The sequence below is a fragment of the Mirounga leonina genome, unplaced genomic scaffold (assembly GCF_011800145.1).
Source record: "Mirounga leonina isolate KUSES-001 unplaced genomic scaffold, KU_Mleo_1.0 Mir_97, whole genome shotgun sequence".
Taxonomy (NCBI): Eukaryota; Metazoa; Chordata; class Mammalia; order Carnivora; family Phocidae; genus Mirounga; species Mirounga leonina.
The window spans coordinates 4,586,480-4,601,180 of NW_023270889.1; the positions used below are offsets into that span (position 1 = coordinate 4,586,480).

The following is a 14,701-nucleotide window of genomic DNA, read 5'->3' on the forward strand; positions in this document are numbered from 1 at the left end:
TGGTTTCTTGTGAGGCTTCTCTCCTTGGCTTGTAGATGGCCATCTTCAGATGATCTTTCCTCTCTACAGCTCTGTACAAATTTACTCTTCTTATAAGGACTCTTCTTATAAGTCGTATTGGGTCAGAGCCCACCATAATGACCCCATATTAACTTAATTGCCTCTTTAAAGACCCTACCTCCAAATACAGTCATATTCTGAGATATTGGGGGTTAGGACTTCAACATATGAATGGGGGGAGGGGACACAATTCAGCTCACAACATTCAATAAATTTTTTTTAATTAAGCAGTTTCTTCTATTTGTCTACTAGTTTTACTAGACAATTTTCAAATCTCATTTTCTCATTAATCTTTTATTCTACCACTGAGACTTCATTTTGTAGGCGTTATTAGTTCTCTTTTACGATGAGAAACTAAAACCAGAACTACACTACTTATCCAAAGTTGGACAGTTAGTGGCAAAACTGGATTCGGAATCTACTTCTCTCCACTCCTAGTTCACTGCAATTTTGCCCTGTTCCCTATGCTGTCTCCCTTTCCCATCACCAATCAAATCCTAAAAGGTCATAGTCAACACTTTTTGGATATAATAGTCTTATGACTTTTTAGACATTTTGAAATACAGTAAGTTAACAAAAATTTTCTTTCTTCCTTGCTTTCTCTCTTCCTTTCCTTCCTTCCTTCTTCCCTCCTTTCTTTCTTTCTTTCTTTCTTTCTTTCTTTCTTTCTTTCTTTCTTTCTTTCTTCTTTCTTTTTTCTTTCTTTCTTTCCTTCTTTCTTAATAGAGCCATTCTAGGTAAAGTACATCAGTTGGACAACTTGGTTCTTGCCTGGATCTATTTTAAGCTTAAACCTAAATGATGTCAAATTAGGCAAAAATAAACTGAAAAGTGTGAGCATCTGGCTGTTTTCTCTTCATTGCACCAGATACCTGGTTACTTGGAGGCAAAATAAGCAGGACTCTGGGGAATTATCAGGAGGAAATAGTAGATTATGCAAAAGGAATGTGTAACTGAAATGAATGTACTACATAAATATTAAGAAAGAAGATAAGTGATCTTGGATAGCTCCTTCTGAGCCCACTGCTCCTTCCTGAGCTCCTCTGACTCACTAGGCAGATAATATTTTGTGGCTCAAAGACTGTGTATGCACCATGCTTACCACCTGCCGTTCACCCTGCTGAGTTATTAGGCTGAGTGGAGAAGTATTTGTAAAGCACTTTCTGGATTCCTAGATGAAATGTGTTTATCAAGTAAAACGTATCTCTAAGTGTTTCAATCTCAGCTTGAAAGTCACTTCCCAGATCAAAGTGATGTATATCAACACAACAGGAGGTCTAACTCTGGGCCAGGAATGCATTAAATGAAGGGCCCTTGATGTATGCCTGCTTCCATCTCCCGGCCATGACAAGCTTCCAGCTTTAGTAAAAGGAAACCTCAGGAGCAGCTCACTCTCCAGGACACATTGTGGCAGACCCAGGCGAAAAAACACCTGCCATAGGAAGGAATCTTTTTGTCAATAAATAAGACAATGTGGCTCCTGTGAGTGGAGAAATATAAGCTAATTAGGACTGCATTCTTAACCCACAGATCTGCCAGTTGGCTTAGTTCATGCAATTCATCAAGACGAAAAGATAATATAACAGCAGTGTCCAACACTCATTTTTTTCAGGACCTTTCCTGATTTTCCAAGTATTATTTAGGAGCTTCTTTCATGTGCTCCCAATGAGGCAATATTCAACGACCTTTATGGAGGGCCTGCTCTGTGTCAGGAATGCTTCTAGTGGCTGGGGCTACAAAACAATGTCCTTACCACCATGGAGCCTACATTCTAGTGGGTGAGATACACAATAAACGAGTATCCAGCAACTATAACATGCAAGATCAGTGAAGACATATGAACTGTAAAGGAAAATAAAGCAGGATAAGAGGATAGAGAGGGCTCTAGGGCTGGGGTAGGGGAAGGAGCTTTCTTATATGGGGTAGTCAAAGAACCCTCACAGAGGAGGTGTGGTGATGTAAAAATGTGTTCACAATTTTTTTGGTCATTCTTCCCATCAAAGACGGGGTCTATGTGCCCTCCACCTGAAGCCGTTAGTGTCTTTCTTAACACCTTGATGAGTAGAATGCAGTAGAAGTGAGCCCGGATCACTTAAAGCCTAAGGTTCGAGAAGGCCATGCAAATTCTGCTGGCTTATCTCAAGACATGTGCTCTGTGAGCCTTTTCCCACTATGTATGAAACTGACTACCCTGAGTCTACCACATGGAGGACAGAGAGAAAGAAAGAGATAGAGAGACAGATTCTCAAGGAAAATCAATTGTTCCAGCCCCTAGCAGTTTGGGTCTTCCCAGCGCAAATGACAGGCACGAGTGAAGAAGCCATGATAAGAATCCCGGGCCCAGCCACCATCTGACTACATCCATGTGGGAGACCCATGGGAACACCTTCACTGAGCCCAGTCAACCCTTGGACTCATGAATCAGTAAAATAATTGGTATTGTTTTAAGCTACTGTCTTGGGATGGTTTGTTACATAGCAAAAGTGACCAGAACAGAAGGTGATACTTGATGAGATACTTGGATGAATTCAGAGAGAAGCTATGTGAGTATCTGGAAAACAAGTGTTCTATACTAGGGGAAAGTAAGTGCAAAGGCCCTGAGACAGTATGTCGGAGGCACAGAAGTACAGTGACAGAGCAGAGTGAGCAAAAAGAGGGTGGCAGACATGCCTGGATAAACAGGTAGGGTGCAGCTCCTTCTTTGTAGGCTGTGGTGAGGAGTTTGGATTTGATTCTGAGCTTGATGGAAATTCTTAGAGGAGTATGAGAACAGGAGTAACACCCAGAGTTATGTTTTCAAAAGATTTAAAAATGTCTCTCGTTGTTAGATGGAAAACTGATTAGTGGGGTGTGGGCAGGATGGATACAGGCCAGAAATGATAGTGATTTCGGCTAGAATAGTCACAGTGGAGATAGCAGGCAGTGGGCAGATTTGGGATATATTTTAAAGATAATACCACCAGACGTGCCGTTAGATTGCCCGTGGGAAGGATGCAAATAGAGAAGTCACCTGTGATTCCCCAGTTATTACCTGAGTAACTCTGTGAGTAGTGGTGTAGGTTGGGTGAGGTCGGTAGAGAAATCAATGGGTATGTTTTGGACATGTTAAGTTTGGGATGCCTGTTAGATTTTCAAGAGCTGCTGACTTAAGTAATTAGACATTGTGTTCAGGGAAGCAGGGTGCACCATAGATATAAAATTGAGAGTTGTCAGAATGTTAAGTGCTATGTCGCTCCATGAGGCTAGATGTGAGTGTGTGTCTGGAGTAAGGCTGAGGATGAGCCAACATTTAACGGAAATGTTACAACATGTCTGTAGGCTGATGGGAATGATTGGATACAAAGGGAGCTATTGGTGATGCAGGAGGGAGGGGCAGAGTTACAGGAGCAAAGTCCTTGAAGAGCTGGAACAGAGGAAGCCAGTGCACGAGTGGAATGGTGACAGTCACAGGAACATATCTCCCTTAGCATCATGGGCTTCACTCGGAGACATTGGCTGAGTTTCAGTCGCTGTATATTTGTTTATATTCCTAGAATCTTCTGATTCGTAGTCAGACGCGTTATCCATTGCGCCACTGGCCCCGTTGTTTATACTCCTTAGTAGACTGTAAGCCCAGTGAGGGCAGAGACCCGTGTAACACGTTCAGTATTAAGCTGCAGTTCTTGATGCAATGTCTGGCCCGTGTTGCAAACTCAATAAATATTTGCTGTACTACCTGGATGAATAAACAAATGACCATCCATGTCCAATAGTAGTTGACAAATAAATTATCTGTTAACTTGTATTGAATGTGAATATTAAAAACACAGGTGTATACCACCAGAGAAGGAGGGAAAACTGACATGTTGGATATATTCAATTTAATAATTAAGCCTAGCTTTTCCATTAACAGATGTTTGGGTACTTTCCCAGATTGTTGAGATAAATTTAACTCAAATAAATGGAATGATAATTGCTAACATTTGGGAGTGTTTAGTCTACATCAGGAACTCTTCGAAGCCTTTATTCTTATAACCTTACTTAATTTTTACATCAGCTCTATGAGATATCTATGACTAGTATTATCACACTTTAATCATTTTTTTTCAAGATTTTATTTATTTATTTGAGAGAGAGAGAATGAGAGACAGAGAGCACGAGAGGGAGGAGGGTCAGAGGGAGAAGCAGACTCCCTGCCGAGCAGGGAGCCCGATGCGGGACTCAATCCTGGGACTCCAGGATCATGACCTGAGCCGAAGGCAGTCGCTTAACCAACTGAGCCACCCAGGCGCCCCTATTATCACACTTTAAAGATAATGAACTGAGCCACAGGGATGGTGAGTAATTTTCCTCAGGTTACACAGCAGAGGGCACTTGGTGGCCAGGTTGGGATTCAAACCCAGGCAGTTTCTCTCCAAGGGCCACCTACCTAGCCACTCTTGGGACTTCTAACTCCCAGTTTAGTGCTCCTTCTTAGCTATTTGAAAAATGAAGAATGAGATAAATATGAAAATTATAACTACACCAAAACCACACCACCTATACATTCAAAAGATGAATGACAGATTGGGGGAGATGTTTGTAATTCATACCAGAGACAAAGGACTAGTTTATAAAGTGGTTATAGAAATCCATAAGAGAAAGACAAGAAGCTCAACGGGAAAAAGAGTAAAGGACATGGACTGTCACAAAGGAAAACATACACATGGCCTTTAAACAGATAAAAAGATATGCAGCATTATTGTGGGAATCATTTCATAATGCATAAAAACATTGAATCATCATGATGTACACCTGAAACTAATAGGATGTTGTATATCAATTATACTTCAATTAAAAAATAATAAAAAGAGAGAGAGGGAAATTAAAACTATTTGAAGATACCATTTTTTTACCTATGAGACTGGCAAATACCAAAAAGTTGGCCCAGAGCTGTTGGCAAGGCTGTGGGTTAAATAAGCACACTCACACTCTGCTGGGCAAAGTGCAAAGTGGTACAAACCTCCTGGGGCCACGGGACCATTTTAGCAAAGTGACAAAGGTGATTTCCTTTTGACTCCTTTACATCATTTCTGGGAATTAGTCCTCAGGTATAACTATCTACTTGCAAAATGATATAGGACTAAAAATATCCATTGCAACATTGTTTATAGTACAAAAGGTTGGAAACAACCTAAGTTTTCATCAATCAAAGATAGATTAACTGGACTGCCTATCCACACAATGGGACATTAATCAGTTGTGAGGAGAATTAGGAAGTTTCTTCTAAACTGATGCAGCAAGGTTTCCAGGATATATTGTAAAGAAAAGAGGAAAAAACAAAGTACAAGATAGTATGTAAAAGAAAGGGGAAGTATAAGATTACATATGACTCTATGCTTTAATCTGCACTAAAACATTCTGGAAGGATGCACAGAAAGCTAATGAAGGTGGCTGCCTCTGGGAATAGGGTAGGGCAAGAGGGGTAGGATTCTAAGTACTTTATATGTAAAAACGTAAATCTCATGAAAAGTTATGGGTGGGGAAATCAAGACTTCTCAATGTATACCTTGTTATATTTTTTGATCTTTGAACCGTGGGTTCAATATGTTGTTATTTACAAATTAAAAAAATATATAATGATAGCTGTGCCCATGGAGCCCTCAAAGCTGCCCCTTCACTGTGCGAAGGACATGGCATGAATTATCAGGAATTTCACATAGCAAGTCACAGTTGTATTCTCAGTTTGCAGGTGAGGGACAGATTTAGAGAAATCAAGGACTTTGCCTAGGGTCACGAAGCTAATAAACTATAGACCCTGGAATCAAACTCAGGCCACCCAGTTCCAGGGCCTGTGTTAAGAGCTATGACTATACTAACACACCGGTTTTAACATTTCTACTCCACATTGAGAGACCTAAGAGATGATGCCCTGCTTATGACCTGTCTTCATGGGCCCTCTTATGTTTATCCATCCCCAACGATTCTCCGGTAGCAATAGCTCATGGTCACTGTGGCTCCAGGTTAAGTATGTGCAGCCAGGTGATATCCCCTGAAGGCTAGCTATAATTCTATCCCTTCCTTTCCTCAATCAGAGAGCCTATCAAAGCAATAGCAAGTTATTATTTTAAAGAATATTTCAAATATACTGAGTTTTGTGCCAGGCACAGATGTTGTAAATACAACATATATATAATAATTTAACTGTCACAGAGACCCTTATTAGATAGGTGCTGTTGTTGTCACTGTTATGGGGTGAATTGTGTCCCCCCACCCCACCCCACTGCCCAGAAAGTTGAAGTTCTAACCCCTGTACCTCAGAATGTGACCTTATTTGGAAAGAGGGTCTTTACAGAGGAAATCAAGTTAAAGTGAATTCATTAGTGTGGGCCCTAATCCAATATGATTGGTGTCCTTATAAAAAGAGAAAATTTGGAACCTGACAAACATGCACAGAGGAAAGATGATCGAAGATAGCCCTGCGGTGCCAGAGCCAGGCACTGGAATTAGGTAGCTATGAGCCCAGGATGCCAAAGTTTGCCGGCCACCAGCAGAAACTAGGAAGAATCCTACCCAGGGTCTCAGAGGGAGCACAGCCCCACGGACACCTTGATTTCAGACCTCCAGCCTCCAGAATCGTGAGATAATAGATTTCTGTTGTTGGAAGCCGCCTGGTTTGTGGTACTAGGAAATGAATGCAACTGCCATCCTACAGATGAGGGAACCAAGGAACAGAAAGGTTGAGTAACCTGCCCAAACTTACATGGTTCGTTCGTTAGTAATGGCGCCTGGAGCTGAGTTTGGGAAGCCTTGCTCCAGAGGAGTGTGCCATTCTGATCAAATCTGTATTTAAAAAAATCATTTGCAAACTCCAGGTCTCTGGTCGAACTGTGTGTCTCACTTCATGATGGATATGAACACTCTGTTTTGATCTCAACCCTCTATCAAGGGGCAGAGCACCGAGTGTTCGAGCAGGGTAACCCTAACAAACTCCTAAGGGGCTTGGCGGTGAGAGCGCTCCAACCCAAATCTGGCTCAGCAGTGCAGTTGCTTAGAGCTGGGGGGCCGACCAAGGGGCCTTTGTGGTCCTCCCTGCAACAGCTGAGTGTGGCCGGGACCCGGGGGCACAAACTTCAAAGTGGTTGCAGCCTTCCCCGCAGCCTCTCATTTTTGATCAGCGGGAGTCTCAATCCAGGAATGCGGGTTGTTTAAATTATTTTTTTAACTTAAGAAAGGGTCAGGGTAAGAACCAGAAGGCTAAAGCAACTTTCACTAACTGCCTTCCCAAATCCCCCTTGTGCCGATTGCCCGGTAAGTGAAAATGTTTTCTGAATGGAACAAGGCTTTTTAGCTCACGGGGGTAGAGGAAGTGAGGGCACGAAGGAAAGCCTGGTGCAGCCTTTAGCCGAACCCGCAGCTCCGTGAGCCCCTACTGGACGGCGCAGCCCTGTGAGCGAACCACCTGCCCAGTGGGGCCCAGGAGCTGCGGCGGCCCCCGCTGCAGCCGAGGGGCTAAGGAAGATTGCTTGCCGTGGCCATCCGATTCCAAAACAGAATTTGGTTAAACCAAGAGTCAGATGACCGAGTGGAAATGGCTGCAGGTTGCAGTGATGTCTGGGCAGAGGGTGAGCGTCTGGGCAGATATTGTCCCCCAGCTACGCTGTCAAAACCCGAAATAGTTCAATGCTGTCCCCAAATTGGATCATTCTGTATTGGATGGTGTACGTGTTCTCCAGCAATTCTGGGTGCAGCATAGGTATTCAGTAAGCACATAGTACCTGCGTGATTTGTTTCCTGGCTCGGCTTGGTATGAGCTTCCTGTTCCCAATTAGGGTCAGAACAAAAGGAGAGAAAGTCAGTCTTTGCAGGAAGCATGGCTGACAGGTCCACAGGATGGTGATTCTTCTTTTTTTTGTTGTTTTTAAAGATTTTATTTATTTATTTGAGACAGAGAGAATGAGAGAGAGAGAGCACATGAGAGGGGGGACGGTCAGAGGGAGAAGCAGACTCCCCACTGAGCAGGGAGCCGGATGCGGGACTCGATCCAGGGACTCCAGGATCATGACCTGAGTCGAAGGCAGTCGCTCAACCAACTGAGCCACCCAGGCGCCCTGGTGATTCTTCTCGAAAGGAAGAACTACAACCCTAAGCCTGAGGTCAAAATGTGTGCCTCTGGACACAACTTGGGATGTCAAGGAGGAGAAGCAAAATGCCTAACCTTCGCCTGACACGGGGGCACAAAGGTGAGGTAGCCCATTGTCAAGAATGGTAGACAATGGAGGCAGAATGAGGGAGAGGCTAATTTTCTTTCTTTTAAACTTTTCGGATGTGAGATACTGATATACTCAGGTTTATCAATCATACCCTGGTGAAAACCAGCTTTGTTTCATAATTCCAAGTATTGAAAGACTATCTCGGCCTTAACATTTGAATGCCTTGTTTAAAAGAAATTGCTGGAAACGGCCACAGGTTTCCTTAGAGAACTCTCAGAGACACACCCCTGCACTTTTCCTCCCCTTTTTTCAAACTTTGAGGCTATCTATCTCAATGTGGGTTGACATTTTTTTTTTTTTTTTTTTTACCTGCTTTCCTGCTAAGAAGTAGACCTTGAAATATCAAAGCCGGCAGTGAAATTCCAGAGACAAACAGAAAAGCGACTCACCTAGCAGTGGGCCCAGCGGTCAGGACACTGATTTCTATAATGCACAGAGCCAAGGCAAACCTCTGGCCCGCAGACATCTGCTCTGGCTAAGACGGCTCCGCAGTGTATGGCCGATAGGTCCAGCAAGGCGTTTATCTGCAAGGGGCCGGAGAACTGGGGGAACAATTATTGCTTGTTTTCAGTCAGGATTTTTGTCGAACTGGGCTTCCTGGGAGCCAAAGTCCAATCAAAGGAGAGTCATGTCGTAATTCTTGGCCTACTGTTTTCTCATATTGATGAGCATATTCGGGCATCCAGCCCGTGAGTGCTGAATTGACTAAGATTAGTGGGAGCGTTGAAAACAAACAAACAAAAAAAAACAAAAACAGAAGAGAACTCCAGTGTTTCTCATCTGGGGAGACTCTGGGTGGAAGGATGAGAGAGTGTGCAATTTGGGGGAAAATGGGTCTGGGGATGGTTCTCAGAGAGGCATAAATTAGTAAAAGAAATTAGTCAAAGAACTGTGGTGACTGGAAAGGAGGCAGGGACCGATGTGGCCATCTGAGACTGCGCCGTGTGGGTTATTGATGCACGGGTACTGCCAAGTGCAAAATGCAGTTACAAAGCTGGCTGTCTTTATAGACCCGGTGGATCATTCTGAAGAATCTAGGTAAAGTCCTTAAGGCGTGTACACCATCCCACAGGAGGATACGTTCTCCTTATCTCAGAAATGCACCTGTCAGCAAGATAGATCCTGAGATGGAGCAATTTGCTCCAGTCCATCCTAAAGGACCCCCTCCCTGCATATTTTCACTTTCTCTGGGACTGGTGGAAAGGGTAAGGTGTTTTCGAAGTGCCAGAGAATGTGGGTGTCACGGCTGCTCTTAAAACACTGGTTGTTCAATAGAATGACCCGGAACCTGTGCAAAACCATTGATGCCGGCCCACCCCCCACTGAATTCTAATTTAATTGATCTGGGATGGGACCCTGCATCCGTGTTTTTTTAAAGCTTACTGGGTCATTCAAATGCGTGGCCAGGGTCGGGATTTAGAATGACCAGCTTGAGAAGCAGTATTTCATTAAGTTTTTGAAAAAATGTCTGTGGACACAGGACTTAAGGGGCCTTCATCAATACTTATTAATTACAAAGAGGCAATTTTCAAGCATTAGCACATACGCAGTCTGATAAAAAACAGAGGGTGGGGTTGGGGGATAACAGACAGCTAGTTTTTCCAGCACCACCCTACCTTTCCACTAATGGTCCACCTTAGAGTAAAAGTTATTTATTCTCCACAGGCTTTCTTGCCTTCCTTTCCTTTTCATGTGGAGAGTTTGAGATCTCTCATGGGGCTAATTTCATTGGTACCTGAGTTTGTTGTCAACCTGCAGACAGTGCAGAACTGCCAAGTAATGCGGTGATTCGAATGTGGGCAGCAACCCTCATCTCTATGCCAATGATGAAATCTATGCCCAAGACACTTCTTGCGAGTCTTAGCTAATGACAAGTGGGCTGCACCCAGATAGAGTAGGAATTTGTCAAGCATGATGGAGCAATGCTGGACTCTTACGTGGCCTTTCTGGACCCTGCCAGGGTACTTATCAGAAAGGACTTGGAAGCAGGCAAGATAAGATGATGCTTTATGCTAGTTAGGCTTAATGCTCATTGGTTAGACTTGGCGATACTTGATAATTAGATGTGAATGAACATTGAAAATCACCTCTGTCCTTGGAGACTGACTGAGTGTCCCTTACCCCCCCACCCCGGGTGGAAGAGGGGAGAAGGGGAATTCCTTAGCTGGCTAGTTAAATGCTGAATTGCTCTGTAGAAGTTCTATTTATTTTATCCCCATGGTTCAGGCTAAATGTAATGTAGCAAAGGAATGGGAGCAGTAGAATAGAACAACAATATATTAATTATATATTATATGTTAGTGACATGTAAAATATAATATACATTACATTTTTGTAGTGCTCTTAACTCCTCTTTGCCCTTAACATCTATTATGTATCTGACATGTTTTTAAATGAAGTTTATACTTCAGTTATATCTAGGGGAAGTGAAGCATGCTAGACTAGAGAAGTGAAAAGAATAACATTTTTATTTAATATGTAATGGCTTTCAAAGAAAAGAAAGGATAAACATTTATCAAACTTTTATAATGTGTCAAGCTAATAGACATATATTGTAGCTAATATATACATATATATATATATATATATACATATACACACTTATATATATAAAGTCTCATTTAATCCTCAAAATAATCCATTGTACAGTTGAGGAAACGGAAGTGCCCTGAGATTACATCATTTGCCCAGCATCACCCATCTGCAGTTGCTCAGAAACTGGCATTTGAACTTGGTGTGCCTGCCTCCACGTCTCCGGCTCTTCCCACCACGCATCAGGTCTGTTGCTGTTATTGTTTTAATTATGTCACGTTAAACAACATGAAACTATAAAGTTTCTCACTAAACCCCCCCAACTCCGTAAAAGGTAGGCTTCTGGTTTAGCTTTACAGATGAGGTGCAGAGAAATACAGCCAAGACTATGCGGACAAAGCGGCAGAAGTGGGATTTGAACAAACATGTCTTCAAATTCTGATGCCACAGTTTTCCACTCTGCTGAGGGCTCTCAAAGTTTTCTCCGCTCAGGAGCCTTAAAAAAAATTGTTTTTTTTAATTTCCCTTTGGTTTCAATTTGCTTGGGAACTTTGTGGCTCTAAATTATATTTATTGCACAGTAATAATAGTTTCTCCCGTTTTTAAGGCAGAGCCACGCACATGTGTACATTAGAATGTGCGACCATCAGGCAGAAACACTTATTTTTACTGAAGTGATGTAAATGTGTTGGGCATAATTTCCATCTGGATCTCTTAAAGTGATGCAAGCAGTTTTCTGGAAGTTTATTATTAGAAATTTCATGGACTCCCTCAGTGTCCAGGGATCCCACGTAGGAGCTGCCATCTCATTCTGTATCTGTTTCTGACTGAATCCGGAAAGATCCACGGATCGTACACCACTACACTGAAATTGTAGTCTTTCACTTAAAACACAGCCACCCACCCGCTGGAGGGAATTAGAATTGTCAAATGGCAGCCCCTTGGTTTGGGGTGTGTCCTGCTTGCTGCTATATTCTCAACGTCTAGGATGGTGCCCACCACTATTAGGCTTCAACAGAGAGTGGGAATTATGCATTAATAGGTGAATAAAGAAATATAGATGAGGAAAATGCTGTCCAGGAAGGGGAGGTGACACTCCCAAGGTCACACAGTCAGGGGTGGGGCAGCATCAGATTCTAGCTCTCTTCACTGTGGCTTCCATGCCGTTTTCATTACAACACTTTCAAACAAGCTCTTTTATAAAGAAAGAGGAACAGTTTCTCTACGGAGTGGTTCTGGGGCTGCGTGTGAAGTTCTACGGGAGTGATGTAAGTCTGGCGATCCCTTTACAGTAATAAGAATTCCTGTGGCTCAGATCTGTTTACAGTCACATGGAAGTATTTAGGGCCCCCTTGATTGCATTACAGCACTTCGTTTAAGGAAAGACTCAAGACAATCCCTTGTTCTTTTGAAGTTGACAAGAGCTGGCTATGCCCCTTCTGTTTACCGACACTGTTGACTGTCTGCATTCACCCAAGACTTTAAGACACTGTCTTCTCTCTCTCTCCCCACACTAACTCCAGCCTTTCCTTTACTGATTTCAGTGTTCTCTGAAGTACCACCCCACCTCACTCTTTCTTGATTCCATCAGTTCTATGAATATTTATCTTAATCCCATCTAGCCCACTGTCCTAGTGTCATTCTAACACATGTAATGGCTTCATCTTTGCAAATGTCAATATCCTACTGTCTGATCACGATTTCCAAGTCTTCGGGTTACCTCATCCTCTTACTCTCAATATCCCCTTTCTTTGCTTTATTGAACATCCAGCTCCTTGATCTCTCCACTTTGGGTTTCTCTTATTGCACTTGCCTTTGTTAGCCACACTTTTTTTGCAGTCTGTATCAACTTTCTTCCCTTACTACACGGTTATGCTCAACGTATTGCAGTTTGCCCTTGGCCTTCATTACTCCACGGAAGACCTCCTTATTGCTAAATTTGGTGGACACTTCTTGGCCCTGATCTTTGTCCCATAGGGGCATCTACCTGGACTGTCCATTCTTATGCTTTAAAGCTCTCTGTTCCTTTGACTTTTGTGGTACAACATTTCCTCATCTTCTGCTTCTCTTTTGCCAGCTCCTCTCCCTTGTCTATCATACAATGCTGATATTCCTCAGGGGTCTGTCCTCTACCCTCTCCACTTCTCAGTCTATCCCTTCTTTTCTTATCCACTCTTAAGATTAAGCCTACTCTTCAGAACCAGAAGTCTCAAAAGAGTGGTTGGTTGAAGTTCCCTTACCAGAATCTTCTGGGTTCTTGTTTTAGAAGTATAGATATCTAGAAGTGAAACTTTTTGAAAAATGCAAACTTATGCTGTTACTTTCCAGCTTAATAATCTTCAAGTACTTCTAAGAAATCTCAAGGTGGACTTTGATTTCCCTATGGTAATTTGAACTTGCTCTGTCTAAAATCATGCACATAATTCTTGCCCTGTCCTTGTCAAGGAAGCTCTTCTTATATTCTTTATTTTCATTAATGAGTCACCATTAACTGTCTTTCTGGTTTCTATATCTGGAAGTCATCTTTCTTTTTATTGCATTAATATTTTGACAGTATGCATAGTGGTAAGTGGGCTCATAATGGGTACTTCATAGTTATTCCATAGTTATTTCAGAGTTACAGGATCACTGGTAGATTTCCCTTGGCTCAGGTATGTTTGGTTTCTGGAACTTGGAACTTTGACAAAAAGAAACTAGTATTCGAGGACACAACTATATACAGATTTATCAATTGACAACGTGTAAACACAACTAAATATAATAGGGGATGATGCTTGGCAAATCCTAAATTCTTTTTAATTTTCTCTTTTAAAATTGTTTTTTTGACTCTGCAGCCTCAAGGCTGAACTGTGAGGCTTACTGACCAGGGAAGGAGATGGTGGAATAAAGCAGCGATTGGTCACCCATGAATCTCAAAGTAGTGGGGTAGCATGGCTTGTGATGTAAGTAATGTGAGAAGACTGCCTCTTCTGCTGGAGCAGAGCAGTTGTGAGAGGGACAGGGTGGTGGTGGTGGGGGCGGGGGGGTGGGGGAGGCCTGGAGATGAGTGTTTGCAGTAGTCTTTCAGGCCATACTTTGGAATGAGGCCAGCATGGTAAGTAGGTTGAGGTCAGAGACAGATGTTTCTTGCCATCTGGAACTCTGGGAGAGCAACTTCCAGACTTCCCCAGTATGGGGGAAGCCAAACCAGAACAAAAGTGGTTGTGGTGTGTGGTTGGACAGAGGAGGGACTGAATTTGGCCTTATAGGTTTCTTTGGCTGTTGTGGGCCACAGAGGATACCAAGAAGTTCCCAGGCCCTGAGGAGGGATAGAGAGGGTAGCTGGCAAACTTGCTGTCCATCAAGAACAATGTGGCCCTAGAGTTGAGGGCAGAGATGCAAAGGCCCAGTTAGTGAGGGCCAAGGTGGGGGCCCAGGCTTCAGGCAGAATCACCAGGCCTTGTAGGTCCCTCAGCTGCATGAAGAGGACCAGACTCCCCATTCTTTAGCCAAGAGTATTAGCTATAGAACTCACAAGGTAGTAGCCAAGTAGAATGAGGTATATGCTGTAGACACTGGAAGAATCAGAGGACAGTACAAGGACTTGTCTTAGGATCTAAGCCCCTTCTCAACCTTCCTCTTCCCCCATCAAACCAGCCATCATCATGGAGAAGAGCAGGAAAAGGGGAAGAAATGTGAACCACTACGCACATAGCCGAGAAAGAGAGTACCCTTAGAGGGAGTGACCATGGCTGGGTCAGGGTGGCAGGACCTGAATAAATGTTGTCATTCATACCCAGCAGAGTGGAAACCTGTGAGGAAGAGCACATTGGGGAAGGAAAGAAAGAAAGAAAGAAAGAAAGAAAGAAAGAAAGAAAGAAAGAAAGAAAGAAAGAAAG

General features: G+C 43.0%; 1 protein-coding gene across 1 annotated transcript in view; it reads right to left on the bottom strand.

The window, feature by feature from the left end:
- The window catches only part of LOC118006469 (complement component C9-like), a 48,118-nt gene extending 39,205 nt beyond the window's left edge, over positions 1-8,913 (bottom strand). The window contains exon 1 of the mRNA XM_034999136.1: positions 8,681-8,913. Coding sequence (XP_034855027.1) covers positions 8,681-8,757 — 77 coding nt within the window. The 5' untranslated portion in view covers positions 8,758-8,913. The remainder of the gene's footprint in view (positions 1-8,680) is intronic.
- Between the last annotated feature and the right edge of the window lie 5,788 nt (positions 8,914-14,701).